At 34.5% G+C, this 17,877-nt stretch overlaps 2 protein-coding genes and 1 pseudogene across 3 annotated transcripts; 2 read left to right on the top strand and 1 right to left on the bottom strand.

The window, feature by feature from the left end:
- Window positions 1-2,578: 2,578 nt before the first annotated feature.
- On the top strand, window positions 2,579-4,453 carry LOC120194064 (annotated as a pseudogene).
- A 1,245-nt stretch (window positions 4,454-5,698) lies between these two features.
- Window positions 5,699-8,736, top strand: LOC120193884 (probable glycosyltransferase At5g25310). The gene is made up of 4 exons (XM_039196309.1): window positions 5,699-6,087; window positions 6,317-6,486; window positions 7,568-7,919; window positions 8,044-8,736. Exons 1-4 carry the CDS (start codon window positions 5,833-5,835, stop codon window positions 8,707-8,709), a joined length of 1,443 nt encoding a protein of 480 aa, XP_039052240.1. The 5' UTR covers window positions 5,699-5,832; the 3' UTR covers window positions 8,710-8,736.
- A 2,958-nt stretch (window positions 8,737-11,694) lies between these two features.
- Window positions 11,695-13,611, bottom strand: LOC120194529 (vesicle-associated membrane protein 711-like). 2 transcript variants are annotated; one of them, XM_039196804.1, is made up of 5 exons: window positions 13,481-13,611; window positions 13,181-13,414; window positions 12,509-12,699; window positions 12,174-12,337; window positions 11,696-11,974 (listed from the first exon to the last, which is right to left on the bottom strand). In XM_039196804.1, the coding sequence occupies exons 2-5, from the start codon at window positions 13,395-13,397 to the stop codon at window positions 11,887-11,889; spliced, it is 660 nt and encodes a 219-aa protein (XP_039052735.1). In that variant the 5' UTR covers window positions 13,398-13,414; window positions 13,481-13,611; the 3' UTR covers window positions 11,696-11,886. The 2 variants fall into 2 exon arrangements, with proteins under 2 accessions (XP_039052736.1, XP_039052735.1); XM_039196805.1 differs by lacking the exon at window positions 13,481-13,611 and having other exon boundaries at window positions 11,695-11,974; window positions 13,181-13,400.
- Window positions 13,612-17,877: the final 4,266 nt, after the last annotated feature.

Below are 17,877 nucleotides of genomic sequence, written 5' to 3'. Positions count from 1 at the left end.
CTAAATTACTCTAGAAAAACCCCTTTCAAAAGAACAAAAAAATTGAAGTTCCTCTAGTCTCGGCAAAGCTGAAAGACATTATTATGAGGAATTCATGCTTGTAAAACATTTTTCTCGACTTTCCTGGCCTAAAACTATTTACAACTAGAAAATATGAATTACAGATTTCTATAGCACGAACTCTATGTAAGCCTCAAATCTAAAATTTCAAGTGGAGGAACCCCATAGTACCTCTGCAACAATGGAAGCTATCTCTGCCTTAGAAACAGATGCTTCTCTAACTCTCCTCAAAATCTCCAACTTAAATTCTCTTTTCTCCTTTTTACTTAACATTTCCCCTGATTCTAATTGCATTGCAAATCTTGCAACACAATCGTCAAGTGGAAAATTCCTCACATAAATCATCTTCGTTGCTTTCCATTTCTGGGTCTGATTTTGAGCACTCTTCATTACTTGTCCCATTTTCATCCACATGGGATTGCTTTTTTAATCCCTGAAACTTCCCCAGCTTCTCCACCAACCCTGCTTCAAGCATTGCTTCAATGGCTTCTCTTCTACCATAATACGCGATCCCGAGTATGCAATCTATGGCTTCAGCTCGAATCGCCACATTTTCTGAGCTTAAAAGGCTTATAATTCTTGGGATTTCTTTCTGTGCTTCTAGTTCATCAACCAAAGGGATTCTAATAAACTTGATCAGCAAAGACAGAACTCGAATGGAACAACAAGATGACATTGATATTAAAGCTCCAACAGTTGGACCCATTAGCACCAGTCCCACTAAAACATCTATGTTAAATCTAACCAATGAAGCTATCACTAGTGCTACCTGATCTCGAACCCTAATCGAGCATGAAGAGTCGCAAAGTAAATGTTCGAGAATCGAGAATATTTTGGCTTTCAAAATTAAATCTTGAAAATGAATATCAAAACCTCGAGATAGACGCTTCTCAAACTCAACCAAAACCTTCACTTTCTCATCCTCATCAGCTGAACCTTCAAGTGTTCCCACAAGGTTTTGAACGATTTCTCGATCAAAATAGGCTTGAATATCAGTCTCTATTGCACAAGCGACTTGGTAAATCTTGTATTTGATGATTTGGCGTCTGAGGATGCAGGGCAGCCTATAGCCCTGAAATTTTTGGAGCTTTTCAAGCAGGCTTTTGAGGTCGCAAAGCAGTTGAGAGAGCTTGAAAAGATTAGGGTCGTTGTTAAAAACGAGTTTCGCATCCTTTTCAAGGTCTAAGAAAGGATCAATGGTGGGTTGGGTTTCATGTGTTGAAAAAAATGGGATTCTTCTGCAGATCTTTCGAAGCTTTTTGGTGGGACTTTAGCATTGAAAGTAAATGTCGATTGACTTGGTTTGATGTTTGATCCATTTTTGCAGAAAAACAGCTTAGATTCGAAGCTTACTGCATGTGGTGGAAGGGAGAAAGGGATAGAAGCAAGCTATCTGAGGGAACTCCAACTACCAGTCCAAACATGTAATTTGTGACCAAACCTTCAATTACTTTGATCATATCAACGTATGCCAGAATCTTCTTCAGTTTCTACTCACATTCCACTTTCATCCGGTATCTGAGCCATCAATCGCCGTCTGTACTTTTTCAATCCAATTTGTTGTTCGTGAATTACCGGTTCGGCTGATGGTAATGGGCCAACCTTAAAATTCGGTGGCAGCTGACTCAGCTTACGCATTTTAATAGTTCATGTTAATTCTTGAAAATGAATTACTAGAGGGTTTTCATTTAATCCAAAAAAAGAAAAGAAAATTGTTACTCAAAATATAGCTAGATCAGAGAGTTTAAATACAATTTTGATTTTGATTTTAAGACTGAAAAGATAATTTTAAAAATTCAATCTAATATTTAAATATAAATATAAAATTCTAATAATATTAATTATTATTTAAAAACATGTTTAAATATTTTTTTAATTAAGATTATATTTATTTAACTTGTATCATCAAACATATTAATTTTTTAAAACAGTATATTTCTATTATATATATATGAGGCACAAACTTTTATAGCAAATATTTGGTTGATGATGGATTTGGATTGGCCTCTGAGAGTAATACCGTCAATGTAGTTCATCAATTGCTCAACTAGCAATCGATTTGTTCGTGGTAAATTTATATTCGGATGAGCGTGTCCTCTATCGTCTACTCGTGAATACATTCGAGTTTGATCTATTTATCGTACTGTCAACATTGCTGCCCATACGTTAGCTTAATGGGCTTCTACTCGTACTTCATCGTTATATTTTAATTATGATAATATATCCATAATCTTAAGCATTATTGTTGGTAACACCTTTCCGATAAAAGTAAAAACAATGCATATGATATAACATTAATCAAGTTGTTATTATGATATAAACTTGAGGAGGCCTAACGTTGGAGTTTTTTAAATTTTAAGGATATATGTTGGCTTACCAACAAACATTACTGATTAAGTTAAGAGAGATTGGATTTTTTGCAGAAAAAGGAGAGTCAGTGATTCACTAAACCTCTACTTGTTCAAGTTGATATCCTGCCCACTGAGACCAACGCTGCACTCCAAGTATTTTCAGTTATATGGCTGACCTCGGTTGCACCATCCCTTTCTTCATTTACCCATCTGTCTTCCTCATCCTCTTTTTCGCTTCCCTCAATCACCGCTACCACCATCTCTACTCCTTTTCTTCTCATTTAAATTCTTCTCACTTTTCAATCTCTCCGGCTCCAAGTTCTGCTCCGATTTTTCAGAATGGAATTGGCTTCGTAAGTAATAATGTCAAGCTGATATAATGAAAGTATCATGGTGGCTTTTAGTATTTATTTTTAACGTTTTGGTTGTTTATTTTGTTTGAACAGGCGCAGAAGAGCCAGATTGAGATTCTGAATGAAGGGCTGGGGAGGGCAAGAAAGGCGATACGAGCGGCATCTCGATCTCGGAGGTGTACATCGACAGGCCGGAGAGTTACGTTCCCAAAGGATCAGTTTATAGAAACCCTTGCGCTTTTCATCAGTTAAGAAATTTCCTATTACCTTTTCATACATAAGCTTTTAGTGTTTAGTCATTTGAAGAAGAACCAAACTGAAATTGCCCTTTCAACTTTACTGCTTAATGCAAGTTTAGTTGATGACATTACTTCTTGCATATAGTTCTATTTGGATATTGGACCATGTGAAAACATGATTACAATCAAGGTTATATTTCATCTAAACATTTAACCCCGAGATCTTCAGTTGGAAGAGTAGAAAGTCGGGAGAACAGCTGAGTTTGCCTTTGATTAAGCGCACGTGTGATACAGTGATAGGGTTCGGAATGAATCGGTCTAGCTAATCTAGTTAATGCATAATTCAGGAGCCACATTGAGATGCAGAAGCGATTCAGAGTGTGGCCATACAAGGAAGGAGATGCACCGCTCTTTCATAAAGGTCCTGTAAATGATATATACTCCATCGAGGGGCAATTTATTGATGAACTGGAGAGCGATATTTCACCATTCGTAGCTCCAACCCCTGACGAGGCCATTGCATTTTTCCTCCCCGTTAGCGTCGTGAATATTGTGAAGTACGTTTACAGGCCATATACGAATTATTCTCGTGAGCGCCTTCAGAACATCGTAAAGGACTACATTGGCATTGTATCAACCAGATATCCCTACTGGAATAGAAGCGATGGAGCTGATCATTTTATGATCTCTTGCCATGATTGGGTATATAATATATACTTTTACGTACGTTATCAGTTGGTTCATTTCTATGATCAAAATGATTGTTTTCAGGCACCGGACGTTTCAGCAGCGATCCGAAGCTTTTCAAGCATTTCATTAGAGTTCTTTGCAATGCCAACTCCTCTGAAGGATTCAAACCTGATAGAGACGTTTCACTGCCGGAAGTGTACCTTCGTTATGGGGAGCTGGGAAAGCCTCGAAAGGGCCAACATCCAAACAACCGTTCCATTCTAGCCTTCTTCGCAGGTGGCCAACATGGGAATTGAGGAAAATGCTTTTCAAATATTGGGAACAAAAAGACTGTGACGTTCGAGTATTCCGATACCTCCCCAAAACCCTAAACTACACTCAACTAATAAGCCAAAGTAAGTTTTGCCTTTGCCCTAGCGGATACGAAGTTGCAAGCCCGAGAGAGGTTGAATCTATACTTGCCGGTTGTGTTCCGGTGATTGTTTCCGATCACTATGTGCTACCGTTCAACGATGTTCTCGACTGGAGTAAATTTTCCGTTCATGTTCCCGTCGGAAAGATACCGGAAATCAAAACAATACTGCAAGGGATTTCCGAGAAAGAATATTTGAAAAAACAAAGGAGGGTCCTTGCCGTACAAAGACATTTCGTGCTCCATCGACCGGCTAAACCATACGATATAATGCATATGGTGATGCATTCAGTATGGCTTAGGAGGCTTAACCGAGTATTGTCAGATTAATGAATATATTTTGCACATAAAATATGATGTGTAGATGTAGATCACAGTTATAATATATATGTACTTTTTTATAATAACGAAAAAATTGTTCTATTTTCCTTTTCTTTTTGAACTTAGTTTTATTCTTTTTTTCCTAAAAGAATTAAATCCTACGTTATAAGAAAAAACACGAATATGTAGATGTAAATCAGTTATAATATATATGTACTTTTTATAATAATGAAAAAATGTGTTCTATTTTCCTTTTCTTTTTTAATGTAACTTTGTTATATCTTTTCTAAAAAAAAATTAAATCCTACGTTTCAGAGAAACAAGAGATAAAAGTTACTCTCTTAATTGTATTTTTATTTTCATCTTTAATGAAAAATATTTAGGCAGTGTATAAACTATGTCAAAATAGGCGAATTTTTTTTAAATATTACATAATTTTAAAATGCCAATATTTGTGATTATTTTATTTAAACACATAATTATTTTATAAAAAATTAATCTTATTAAAAAATTTGACTTAACAATAATAATAATAAAAGCAATGATATTAACAAAAATAATATAAAGTATGTAATCTAGAAAAATATGCAAATAATTTGAAATTTTAAAATATAAAATTATTAAATTACATCAAACAATATTTTGAGTTTTTATGTTGATGTTTTCAAATATGATAATAATGATGTTGTAAAATAAAAGTTTATATTTTTTTATTTAAATTATTCTTTTATAAAAATATATATCTAAATTTATTTTTTTGGGTTAAAATAGGCACCTAAAATAATTTTTTGATCAAGCTATATGAAGTATTCAATTTTTTCATGTAATTATCTTAAGTATTTTTAGTTAATATCAAATGTCAATTTTTTTTTTTTGAAAAATTGGATAAAAGAAAATTAAATACTTTAGATATCTATTTTGACCAAAAATACTTTTTGATATTTAAATGAAAATGATATTATATTTTAAATTTTTATTTGTGGATATAAACTTAAATTGTATTTAAAAATACAATAATAATATCAAGATAATTCTATATCATAAAATATATGGTCCAAAGTTTTTTTTAAATTTTAAGTTTTAGATAAATAATAGATTCTATATATAACTTTAATTAACACCAACATTTTAATAACAAATTAATTAGCATTATCAATTAATAAGCTCTCATGGTCAAATAAGTAATTTCACCACTCCCTCAAACGGGTATTTAATTGGGCAAACACCAAGGCTGGCCAAACAAATTTCTTCATGCTTCTCCCGCGACGCCTTCTCTAATTTTACTATGTAGAAATCGCCGTTTTCCCTCGCTTTTTCCTTCATAATTTGCTCGAGAAAATGGATCACGGTAGCACACTATCCAAACACATTGTTTCTCATTGAAAATCAAAAAAAGCTTTCATATCATGGCGGGTTGCTGTAGATATTCAGTGTCGGCTTTCACGTTGCTATGCCTATGTGTTTTCACGATCCTTATGGTTTTAGTTAACTATAATCATTTCAATTCCTTCATGAGCATCTCGGCTCCAACTCTTGAATCGCCAGGACCTAAATTAGAGTTGCAGAGACTAATCGTTTCTACTTCTGGTCAAATCAGAGCCGTTAGTTCCAGCAGATCAACTGATGATGATCATCACCTCAACCGAAACAGCACCGTTGTAGTAAAACTTTCTATCTCCCTCCTCTCCCTCTCTAACGGATTGGGGGGAAATTGTTAGCTAATAGTTTGATTAATCTTAAAGATAAATGCCAGAGATCAGTATCTTAAAACGAGATTTAATGTTTCATAACTTTTTTCATCTCTCGCTTCAATTTTGTTCCTATTTTCTTTGTTATTATAAAAAAATATTAATGAAATATGATTAATTATATGTTATCGTTTCATTGCAGAGAGAAACAAAGAAACTAAGCAGAGAACAAGTTTTAGAACAAGGACTAGCCAGAGCTCGAGCTTCGATTCGCTCGGCGGCCATCTCTCGAATCGTTAGGCTTTCTTCTTTCAAGAACGGTAACGACGTTCCCGTTGGAGATGTCTATCGTAATCCAAGCGCATTTTATCAGTAAGAGTTAATTTCTTTTTTTTTAACAAAAAAAACTGAGGAAATCATTAGTTCATGCTATACTTTTTTAATAGAAGTTATGCTGTGTTATACTTGCTAGTTAATAAAGTTTTACTAAAAAGAGTCTTCGAAACTGCTTTGCTTCGAAGGTATAGTAAATTAATTATAGATATGTCTTTATATTTTTTGTGTAATTCAAAGAGAGTTTAATAATTGAGAACTTGTTTTCTTCCGACTGAAGCCAAGGCGGGGAAATTAAAACGAATTGAGGAGTTGCGCACTCGCCAACGCACTCATTTCTTCTTTACATTCCACACTCGATAAGTATTATAATAGCTAGCTAGCTACTGAAAAAGTGCCGCTGCCGCTTTTACACGTGCACGGCGTATTTAAGTATTGTTGTCCACAATTTCAAAATAAATTAAAGTTTTTATATTAAAAACTTATATTTTTTTTAAATAGTAAATAAAAATTAAATAAAAACTATTTTTTTATTCGGTCCATATATATATCTATATCTTGTATTAGTGGTGAAGTCTTATGCAATTTGCAAGGTTATAATGAGGGATAGCTTTGGAGCTGGGTCAAAAATGTAGTGGGCTTTTAAATGTGGTCCAAGAAACACAAATTCAACTTGCTTGCATAAATTATTACTCAACACGTGGAGAATATAATTTTACTTGTATGGTAGTAGCAAGGTGTTCTGCTGTCGTTATTGTTAAATTGGTGTGAAGATGACAAGAGAAAATGCCTCAAATTATCTTTAATCAGTATACTTTAGTTAGGTGATTCAATGAGTGAATGTTAAAAAGATTTAGAATTATCTGCTTTAAGTTTTATCTGAAAAAATAATGTTCTTATGCACGCGTTTTGTAGTATATATATGCTCCTTGAGATCTAGTCTCATCATGCATGTCCATATCATTAAGCAACATCTTCAATGATGATATTGCTCGTATTCATATAGTACATATAATTAACCATTAACTGTTAATACCAGGCGAAGGTGTCAAAATCATGACTAATAAATTTTGGATTACAGTTAGCATAAATTTATTTATTGTGTTAATTATAAGTACAGGAGTTATGTAGAGATGGAAAGGAGATTCAAAGTTTATGTGTACACAGAAGGAGAGGTGCCAATAGTCCACGATGGGCCATGTAAGGAAATATACACGATAGAAGGCAGATTCATACACGAGATGGAGCATGGGGCTAAGAGGTTCAGGACAAATGATCCACAACGTGCTCACGTTTATTTCATGCCCTTCAGTGTCACCTGGATGGTCAAGTATATTTACACGCCTCTTAGTTTCAACGTTACTCCTCTTAAGCAGTTTGTTTCAGATTATGTGAAGGTGATATCCACCAAACACCCATTCTGGAATCGAACTCATGGCGCTGACCACTTCATGCTTGCTTGTCATGATTGGGTCAGTTTCTCTTTCTCCTCTCTTATGTTTCCTTCTTTCTTTTTTACATTAATTATATTACAACCATTTATATAACCGACCGAAATCAATAATTAAACTATATCGCTTCATGTTCCTTTTGCAGGGGCCTCATGCATCAAAAGGAAACTCGCTCCTCTACAACAATTCAATTCGAGTGTTGTGCAATGCCAACACCTCCGAAGGCTTTAATCCACAAAAGGACGTAAGCCTTCCCGAGATCAGCCTCAACGGTGGCTACTTATCCCCTAAACTCATCCACCCGCCACCGTGCAATGCTTCTCGACCGTATCTCTCTTTCTTTGCCGGTGGACTTCACGGTCCAATCCGCCCGCATCTCCTCCAACACTGGAAAGGCAGAGATGATGACATGCAGGTTTACGAATACCTCCCGAAAAACAAAGACTATTACTCCTACATGCTGCAATCAAAATTTTGTCTATGCCCAAGTGGGTATGAAGTTGCCAGTCCAAGGATTGTCGAGGCCATATACTCTGAATGTGTGCCGGTTATTTTATCGGATAACTATGTGTTGCCTTTCAGTGATGTGTTGCGGTGGGAGGCTTTCTCGGTACAGGTGGAAACAACGAAGATTCCGAGATTGAAAGAGATTTTATTGGCAATTCCAGAAGAAAAATACCGGAAACTTCAAGACGGTGTGAGAATCGTGCGTAAACATTTTATGTTAAACCAACCTTCTAAGAGATTTGATATGTTTCACATGATACTGCACTCAATATGGCTTAGGAGAATTAATGCAAGACCCGAATAGATCTTAATTCTTTTCAAATACATGATAGTCATATATCATATATTATGCACATGCGTTAATCTTCTTTCAATTTATTATTTCTCCTTAAATTTAATTTATAAAAATTATTTGATATATAAATAATGGGTTAACTATATGATTAATCAGTATTATTGTTTGCGTTTTGTCCGCTTTTTCTCACTGATTTCAAAAAACCTAACATATGATCACTTTCGTTTTTATTTAATTAAGATGTGGTCACCAGTTAATTGTCATTAAATATTTTGGTATATTCACACATTTGGTCCATGTTATTTACATATTCTCTCAATTTAGTCATACATTTAATAAATTAAAATAAATTTGATCCTTCAATTGAATGATGACACATATCACTAGTACCACGTGTCCGTGCCACATGTCACAATTAAGTTGGAGGACTAACTTAATTTTAAATTAATTTATTTTTATTTTAATTTAAAAATATACATTTAAATTCATAATATTTCATAATTTTTATATAAAGTTAATCCTCAAACCGAATGGTGACATATGACATGACACGTGATACTAATGACACGTGGTATTATTTGATTGGAGTATTAAACTTATTTTAATTTATTAAAAGTAGGATTAAATTGAGATAATATGTAAATAACATGGACCAAATGTGTGATTATACTAAAATATCACATCACCTAATCTATTAACTATTAACGACAGTTAACCCACGATGACCACATCTTAATTAAATAAAAATGAAAGTGACCATATTTAAATAAATAAAAACGAAAGTGACCATATAGTATGTCTTTTTTAAATAAGTAAGGAAAAGTGGAACCTTAAACCAAGGAATCTTCTCCGATTTACATCTTAAGTGATTCCCAGACCTTTCTTGCTTGAAATTTCCCATCTAACTTATCAACAAGCGTGTAATCGTCCCTTAAGCGAAGAATTTTCTTCCAAGCCCAGTTATTGCAACTCTTCGAAGGGGCTTGTCAAATGAAGCAGCCCTTCAAAACATACTTATCAATCCATGCCACTCAAAGCAAATTAGTTTGAGCCAAAAAAGAATCATAAGCATCTTATCATACACGCTTTATTCTAAATTAGAATATTCTTCGTCCCCATAGATACCCCCTTCACACTTGGGAGAACAAATTCGTTCCCAGCTAATCCGAGCATCTCTGGCCGATCCATCTGATCCCTTCTATAGAAATGAATTACATAGTTTATGTATTTTTATTTATGTATGTGTTGTTTTTATTTATGGCAGAAAATACTTTGGTTTCCTCTTCATATCCCAAAACATAGCATGATTTCTTGGATGACTCTTCTTGATCGTCTCCCTACTCGTGATAGACTTTTTAGAATGTGAATAACTACTGATCGTTTATGTATTCTATGTAATGAGAAACTTGAATCCAGAAATCACTTGTTTTTTGAATGTTCTTATGCTTCTTCGATCTGGAACTCTATCATGAATCTTTCCAGCATATGTGATACTCACAATATGTGGGATTCAATGATAGATGGTGCTGCTCAAAAATGGAAGGGAAAATCCTTACTTTCTATCATTCTAAGAATTGCATGGAACGCTTTTAACTACTTGATTTGGGAGGAAAGAAACAGAAGGATTTTCAAAGGTGGATCAAGAACAACATCCCAAGTTCTTCAATCTGTCAAAGAGTTTGTTCGTATTCAACTTAGTGGTAAAGATATCAATAGATCTGATAATATAAAATCTAATCTTTGTAATTATTGGGGTCTAGATTAAGCTATTTTTTGTTGTAAATAGGGGTTTTTACTCCCTCTTGGGATGTTGGTTGTTTGTTGAACCTTATTCGGATAATAAAATCTTACTTATCCAAAAAAAAAAAAGAAGTTAAACATGAAATAATGATAGAAGAAGGATAAGGTAGATAATTCCTGCTTTTTATGATTTACTTTTCAATGCCGAAAGTTTATTTCTGAATTGAAAATCAAAATCCATACTTAGAAATGAAGGTTAGTATATAATATAATCACTGCGTTCGTGAACTCTTCTTCTCCTTTTTCAGTTTTAAGAAAATGGATTATTTGAAGAGAGGCTCCCAGCACCGAAATTGGGTCGATCGAAAATCTAAATTGGGCTTTGAAATGAAGATTAAAATGATGTGAAATATCTCAGTGTACGGAAAATGTTAATGGTTAAGAAATAAATTATGTGGAAGTTTGATTATAGAAAAGATTATCACTGAGAAATAATTTTTTATAAAATTTTATTTACATTTTTGATTCGCCGAAAATATTGTTATAATGTAATAATTTATTATTAAAAGTAGCATTTTTTGTTTAAATTGTTAGAACGTCATTACCTCTAAATGCTTAAATAAACAAAGAATTAAAATTACTCTTTTTTTTTTTTTTTTTTCCTTTCCAAACTCTCTTTGATTTTTTTTTTCAAAAAAATAAAATCCACTCAAAGGCACATCAATTAAAAAGGCTGCTTACGTGGTATAGGAAACTAAAATAGAAGTCATGATTATAAGTTTAGTTAAGTGTACATAAGTTTCTGTTTAAAAAAAAAAGTTAAATTATAGTAGTTATGTATATAATTCACTAAATTTAACGTTAAAGAGTATAATAAAAGAGCCTATAGGCGACATGTTTGGTAATATTTCTGGAAACTAGATTAAAGATCATGGCATTTTCAGTATGAATATAATGCTTACATTCCGATCTAGAGATCTCATTGAGCTCCTATGATGGATACAATACTTACGTAACAAATGATATGCCAAGAAGACATGCAACTGTTGGCCATGAATGACTTGCGCATCACTCCGTTGATGTTTGTATTAGCTAAAACAACTTTATAGTATGCAAAATAAGAGTATCAATGAAGATAAGTAGACGTTTCACACAAAAATTTATTGTCTAATTGTCTTGGAATAAATATGATTAGTCAACCCATGTCGTTAGACAAATACCAACAAGTTTCAAGTTCAAACAATGAGTGCCGCATGAAAGTGGTAGCTCTTCACATAGGAATATCAGATAAACAAAGAAAGTAAATGCGAGTCATTGCGGAGGAGATTGAAACAGAAGCATCCCCAAGCAGACAATAAGAAAAATAAAACGAAGTATACCAAAACGGAGGAAGAAGGGGCATGGTGCTGCAGAATGAGTTGGAAACTCTCAAACTGTTGACCCCATTTAGATACAGGAAGGTAGCGTGAACCCGTGGCAAACAAAAGCTAGCACAATATAACCAATAATCAGCAGGAAGATTATCAGAGCAACCCTGCAATATGCCCAGCAAGTCAGTAAGTGATCAATTCACCCATCCTAGCTAGCATCACTGAAATTTCGAGGAACAAATTTACACAGAAAGATACCTCTTCTATTGGAAAATCATGCAATTCTTTTGTAACTTTAACTTCCAAACTCAATCTAGTCAATGTAAACATACAAATTATGTGGTTAAAGTTCAGAAATCATACGTAAACCGGACATTTCTCCACCACACTGTGTTTTTATAACGGCGAGATTGCTTTCTGAATCTAAAGGTATTTCCTTGCATATTAGCAGTTTTGTCAACCAGCAATTCTAGGCGATCACCTCTCTCTAAAACTTTGTCAATGTTCTCTATCATAACGTTTCGCACCTATTACAACACAAAAGAAAACATAAGGATATGGCCATAATTGCAGTTATTGTAGGGCTTCCCTTAAACATAACATGTCAAATTTTTGGAGTTTGGAAACACAGATCAAAATAGAAATTTTATTTTCATGCGACGCAAAGAGAAATCTAGTTTCAAGCATTTGAAACCCACCTGATTCATTTCACCTCTTATGCGATTTATCCTATCAGCGTTAGGATCATTGGAGTAATATTCCATTTGCTGGCTCAAAACCCTTGAAAATTCATCGTTCATGGCATAGGGGAGGGCTGAAAGTACCGCTCGGCCGTATGTCCTTACAAATCTCTGGTGCATATCTTCGAGAAATGCAAAAGGAATTCGCCCTGCAAAAAAAAAAAACACAATAAACACATTCACCATCACCAAAGAAAATGTTCATCAGCAGCAACATTGGACAAAAAGGGTTCTTAACAAAGAAGAAATCAGAAAGAAATTGCTAACCATAACCCCAGAAGGATATTCTAACTATTAACTCTCGGTTTGATTAATGAAAAATCAACAGAATGTCGCGCTAAAATTGAAATATTCCTTCGAAACCCGAAGATGAGTGTTATTTTTTCAAAGCATAGCATCCATCGCTACCGTTGCCGAAATGATATGATCACCACCGGAATGATTTTTTAAGCATTTCCCCATTCTAGAATTGAAATTGCACACTTGAACTTTTAATCAATCGCCTAATTTAATCTTATTTTTTCCTTTAATTTTGAACAAATCGAAAATGGTTGGAAACTGAAATTGCTCATTTAATCAATTATAGTTCAGTATTAAGAAGAAAAAGAAAAGAAAAGATAATGGGCTTACTTCCGGCACTTTCGTCTGCCATGCAAAGAACAGTGAGTCCATCGGTGCGTTTGACGTGGAAGATGTATCGATCTTGCGAATACGAAACGTTAATGTCGTTGTCTCCCGTTGTTTTCTCTAGAATTTGCTTGGCAATGGCGCTTGCGTTCGTAGACGCCGCCGTGAACTCCGCCAGCACCACCGATCCACGGGCAACCAGAGCGTACAGTATCGCCATCTAGATTACTCTTTATATCGCTTCGGCCGATTATCGAAGGACACAGTTCCTTCTCCCTCACACTAAATTGATTAATTTTGCTGGAAGCTGAACAGATTCACAGATCATTCGGAAAATGGAAAACAAGGCTGCCCCCCATTGAATTTCTCTTTCTAATCTAGTAGTTCAATTAATCAGCTGATATGAGAACAAAAAACAATGAACAAGCTTTTGGCATTGCGTTACGAGGATGGGAAAGGGGCCAAGTGGACTACGAGTGAAACGCCTTTATTATAGAAGGAAGGAACGCAAGTTGGCATTTTCTCCGTTAGGATTAGATAAGTTCGGCATTGTATTTTAAAATGGCTTAAATTAAATGCACCATTTCCTTACATTATAGAGTAAACTACATAAATGACCAAGTAACTATGGGCCAGGTTACGAAATGACCATCATTTTTAAAATTGTGACAAATGTACCACTAAATTTTTTAAATGGATTCGAAATGGCCACACGAAGTTAACATTTAATGAAATAGTTTACGTGGCAGTTAAAAAAATTGATATAATTAGGGCATGAGTCCTTGTAAAGTTATTTATTCTCGACGTTGGCACCTTATTTTGTTTTCTTACATTTTGGTCACTACTAGTATATTATTTTTTTCCTTGGATTTTCATTTAATCCAATTTGTTCCTGATTTTGTTTTTAATTTTTCTAATGCCTTAATTTGAGCGTTAACTTTAAAATCTTTTATTCTAGTCATGTATTAAATTTGTAGATTAAATCACCTAGATTTTATAATTAATCAATTTGATCATCAAGATTAACTTTAATTCTTAAATTTTAATTAGGTCCTAAATTCAATTCAATTTAATAAATTTATTTCTCCAATCAAATTGTGACACATGTCACATCTTATGATTATAATTTAAATATTAACTATAATATATAATATATATATATTATCATTAATTATAATATAATATATATTATAATTTGAATATTAAATTATTCGTAATGATTTCATATATATAATCATTACAAAATAAATATGAAAACAGTAAATTTAATTTAAAATATTAAATTAATTATAAATAAACTATTAAATTTATTTTAGTGATTTTAGTGTTGTCATATTCTCAATTAACTTAATAATATAAAACATTAATTATATCATATTATTTATTAACTACATTATATCAATTACATCTCTCTAACATCACAATAATTTCAATTATAAATAAATTATTAAATTTATTTTAGTGACTATATTCTTTTTTATTTCTTGTATTAATAATCTACTATAATTCTTAAAAGAGAAAATAACCTCAGTGACCAAAAATCTCATATAATATACGATTTTAACCAACTTTTTCCGGATTTGCCAAAATGACCAACAAAATCGCAATGCGATCGCTAATTCGCAACGCGATCTCCATTATCGCAAATTCGCGTTGCATTTCGCGTTGCGATAGTTGGAAATCGCGTTGCGATGGTATACAGTGTCGTTGCGATTTTCCCAATTCGCAATGCGAATAAGTAAATCGCAACGCGAATTGGGAAAATCGCAATGAGATACTGACTATCGCAATACGATACTTACTATCGCAATGCGATAATACAAAATCGCAACGAGATACTGACTTTCGCAACGCGATTCTGACTTTCGCAACGCGATTTACATAGCGCCATTCGTATTAACGCGTATTTTTTTTTCAAATTCCAAACACGAATTTTTTCTTAATAAATCGGAAACTGAACCGTCCATAGTAATCACAACTCATAACCTCAAACCCAAAATCACAACACTCAGTCCCATCTCCATCTCTCACTCTCTACGGTGAAATCCGTCCCCATCTCCGAAGATTTCCGTCCCCATCGCCGGCGAAATCCCTCACAACCATTCACAGTCAAAAATCCCTCACAATCATTCAGAAATGGAAAATCAACCTCCGAGGGTTAGTTTTTTTTTATTTTTATTTTGAAATTTTTGCATTATTTTAGGTTTTTCATATTGAGATTGATGATAAGTTTACTGGTAATTTCAATAATAGATTAACCATTTCACTTAGATTTCTTATTAAATTCATTCGATTGCTGCCAATACTGCTAAACTGTTTAGCCTGTGAAGTTAGTATTTGTCTTTGTTTTGTCTTTTGGTTGAAGTAATGCAGAAGAAGAATAGTTTCGAGAATGAAAATCGCAACGCGGAAATAACTATCGCAACGCGAAATAAAAAACGCAACGCGAAACAAAAATCGCATTGCGATTTTCATTTCGCGTTGCGATTTTCATTTCGCGGTTGCGATTTTAATTTCGCGTTGCGATTGTCTGGTCGCGATAGTCATTTCGCGTTGCGATTCTCTTGTTGCGATTCTCTCGTTGCGATTCTCTCGTTGCGATTCTCTCGTTGCGATAGTCATTTCCGCGTTGCGATTCTCATTATCTCGTTGCGATTTTCATTTCAACCAAAAGACAAAAACAGTGTTGCAAATTTTAGTTTCAAGAATAAACTACTATTTATGTTTATTGTTTTGTTTTTGGTATATCTTGACAGTGTAGTTTTTGGTATATCTAACTTGGTATGTTTATTGTTTTTTTGTAGAAATTTTTTTCGGCTTCATTGACCTTAAGGAATAAAGTTAGCCTAGCCACTACAATTGCTTCGAAGCTTTCACCTGCACAAAGAAAATTGTTTGAAGAAACCTGCTTCGGGCCATGGCTGAGAGTACAGCATCCGGGTGGAGATGCTAGTTTGACCCATTTGTGGCTTCAGACCATGACTAGCGATCTACCCGACAGTATACAACGTAGTGAGGAAGAGATATGGTTTCATTTTCCACCGGCGTATACTTGTTTTGGGCGGAAGGAGTTCTGCTTAATCACTGGTCTACGATTCGGACACGATGATGTAGGCCGGTACACTCGTCATATCACCCGCCCATCATGGTTATCCATGGTTTTTCCTGATGAGTCAATAGAGAAACCGAACTTACACGTCGACGACATGAAGAAATTGTTTAATAAGAAAGATGGTTTTACTCGGATGAATGACGTCGATGTTGTCCGAGTATGCCTTCTACTACTTTTGTATGCCGGCTTTTTAGGTAGAGAGGCCAGACAACCTATTCCTCAGGAGCTAATATTATTGGTAGAGGACCTAAATGCATGGAATCTGTTTCCGTGGGGTTCGTATATATGGAAAGCTACCTGGACTAAGTTGTCGTCTGCCTTTGATGACCGCAAAAGTTTACGGGGCGATGGGTCGAAATACACTTTGTCAGGCTTTGTTTGGGCTTTAAGGTAAGAATTTCTATATAATGTTTTCAAAATTATAATTAATTATTTAACAATTACTAATGTTTGTTATTATATTGTTTGTAGATTTGGATATTCGAGGCCTTTCCCGCCATGAAGACATATGCAATAAAAACTTCAAATGATATTCCCAGGGCTATTTCCTGGAAGAGGAAACATCTGTTGGATTGGGAAGCCTTAATACCATATGCGACAATAAATAATGTAAGTTAACACAAATACTATCATATATAAACAAGTTATTAATAGTAGACGTTTAACTTTGTTTGAGTTATTATATTTTTAGGAGGCCAACATTCCATTAATGAGACTGACACCCACGGAGGCTGAGCTTGCCACTGATTGGTGGCAAGCTAGTCAGCGTTTTCTTGATGGCACGAATGATGAGCAGCCTCTACTTCCTCCACTTCGAGAGCCATCACCTCACCCAGAGCCATCACCTGATCGACCCGACTATACACCTCTACAACGAGAGCCATCACCTATCCCGTCACATCATCGAGCCTCTTCTCCACCATCACCTCATGATAGGCGACCGGCAAAGATGCCACGACTTCTATCTCCCTATTCTCCACCTCCACGGGATGAGTCAAGGGAGTTACGTGATGAGGTCAATGCCTTGCATGAGGAGATCGGTACTCTACTTGATAACGATGGTGCATGGCGTGTGGAGGTGTCTACTTTACGTGGTGAGGTTGCCGCTCTACATGAGATGGTAGTATCGTTGCAGAATGAGGTTCATACTCTACGCAACGAGGTAAGTTTAAGATTTTCCATATTTAACTTGATGATAAATTTACTCGTAATTTCACTTAAATTAACCATTTCACTTAGATTGCTTAGTAAATTTATTCGGTTGCTGCCAAAACTGCTAAACTTTTTACTTTAACACTGTGAAGTTAGTATTTGTCTTTGTTTTGTCTTTTGGTTGAAAGTTTGAAATATATTTATCTTTGTTTTCACTGTTTAAATATCATGTCTGTTTATTTACTGATATTTGTATTTAATTATTTAGCGGACCGATAAGGTGGATACTTTACGTCGGGTTTTTCTTGCACGACAGAGTTCACGCATCAGACGGCGTGCACGTGCTATTAAGTCTCCGTATACCCCAATAGTGCGAAGACACCGCAAGAAGAAGCCCGACTCGCCTGTCATCCCTCAAGAGTCCACTCCTATCGTT

This window comes from Hibiscus syriacus, unplaced genomic scaffold (assembly GCF_006381635.1).
Source record: "Hibiscus syriacus cultivar Baekdansim isolate YM2019G1 unplaced genomic scaffold, ASM638163v2 tig00116997_pilon, whole genome shotgun sequence".
Lineage (NCBI taxonomy): Eukaryota > Viridiplantae > Streptophyta > Magnoliopsida > Malvales > Malvaceae > Hibiscus > Hibiscus syriacus.
This window is presented reverse-complemented; position numbering and strand designations above follow the sequence as displayed.

What these genes read in the sequence shown, in the direction of transcription:
- LOC120193884 (XM_039196309.1), top strand. Translation starts at nt 5,833, where the DNA reads ATGGCGGGTTGCTGTAGATATTCAGTGTCGGCTTTCACGTTGCTATGC. An exon ending in ACCGAAACAGCACCGTTGTA is followed by an intron (nt 6,088 to 6,316) that starts GTAAAACTTTCT and finishes GTTTCATTGCAG; the next exon opens with AGAGAAACAAAGAAACTAAG. An exon ending in AATCCAAGCGCATTTTATCA is followed by an intron (nt 6,487 to 7,567) that starts GTAAGAGTTAAT and finishes TTATAAGTACAG; the next exon opens with GAGTTATGTAGAGATGGAAA.
- LOC120194529 (XM_039196804.1), bottom strand. Translation starts at nt 13,397, where the DNA reads ATGGCGATACTGTACGCTCTGGTTGCCCGTGGATCGGTGGTGCTGGCG. An exon ending in GGCAGACGAAAGTGCCGGAA is followed by an intron (nt 12,700 to 13,180) that starts GTAAGCCCATTA and finishes TTTTTTTTGCAG; the next exon opens with GGCGAATTCCTTTTGCATTT. An exon ending in TAAGAGGTGAAATGAATCAG is followed by an intron (nt 12,338 to 12,508) that starts GTGGGTTTCAAA and finishes GTGTTGTAATAG; the next exon opens with GTGCGAAACGTTATGATAGA.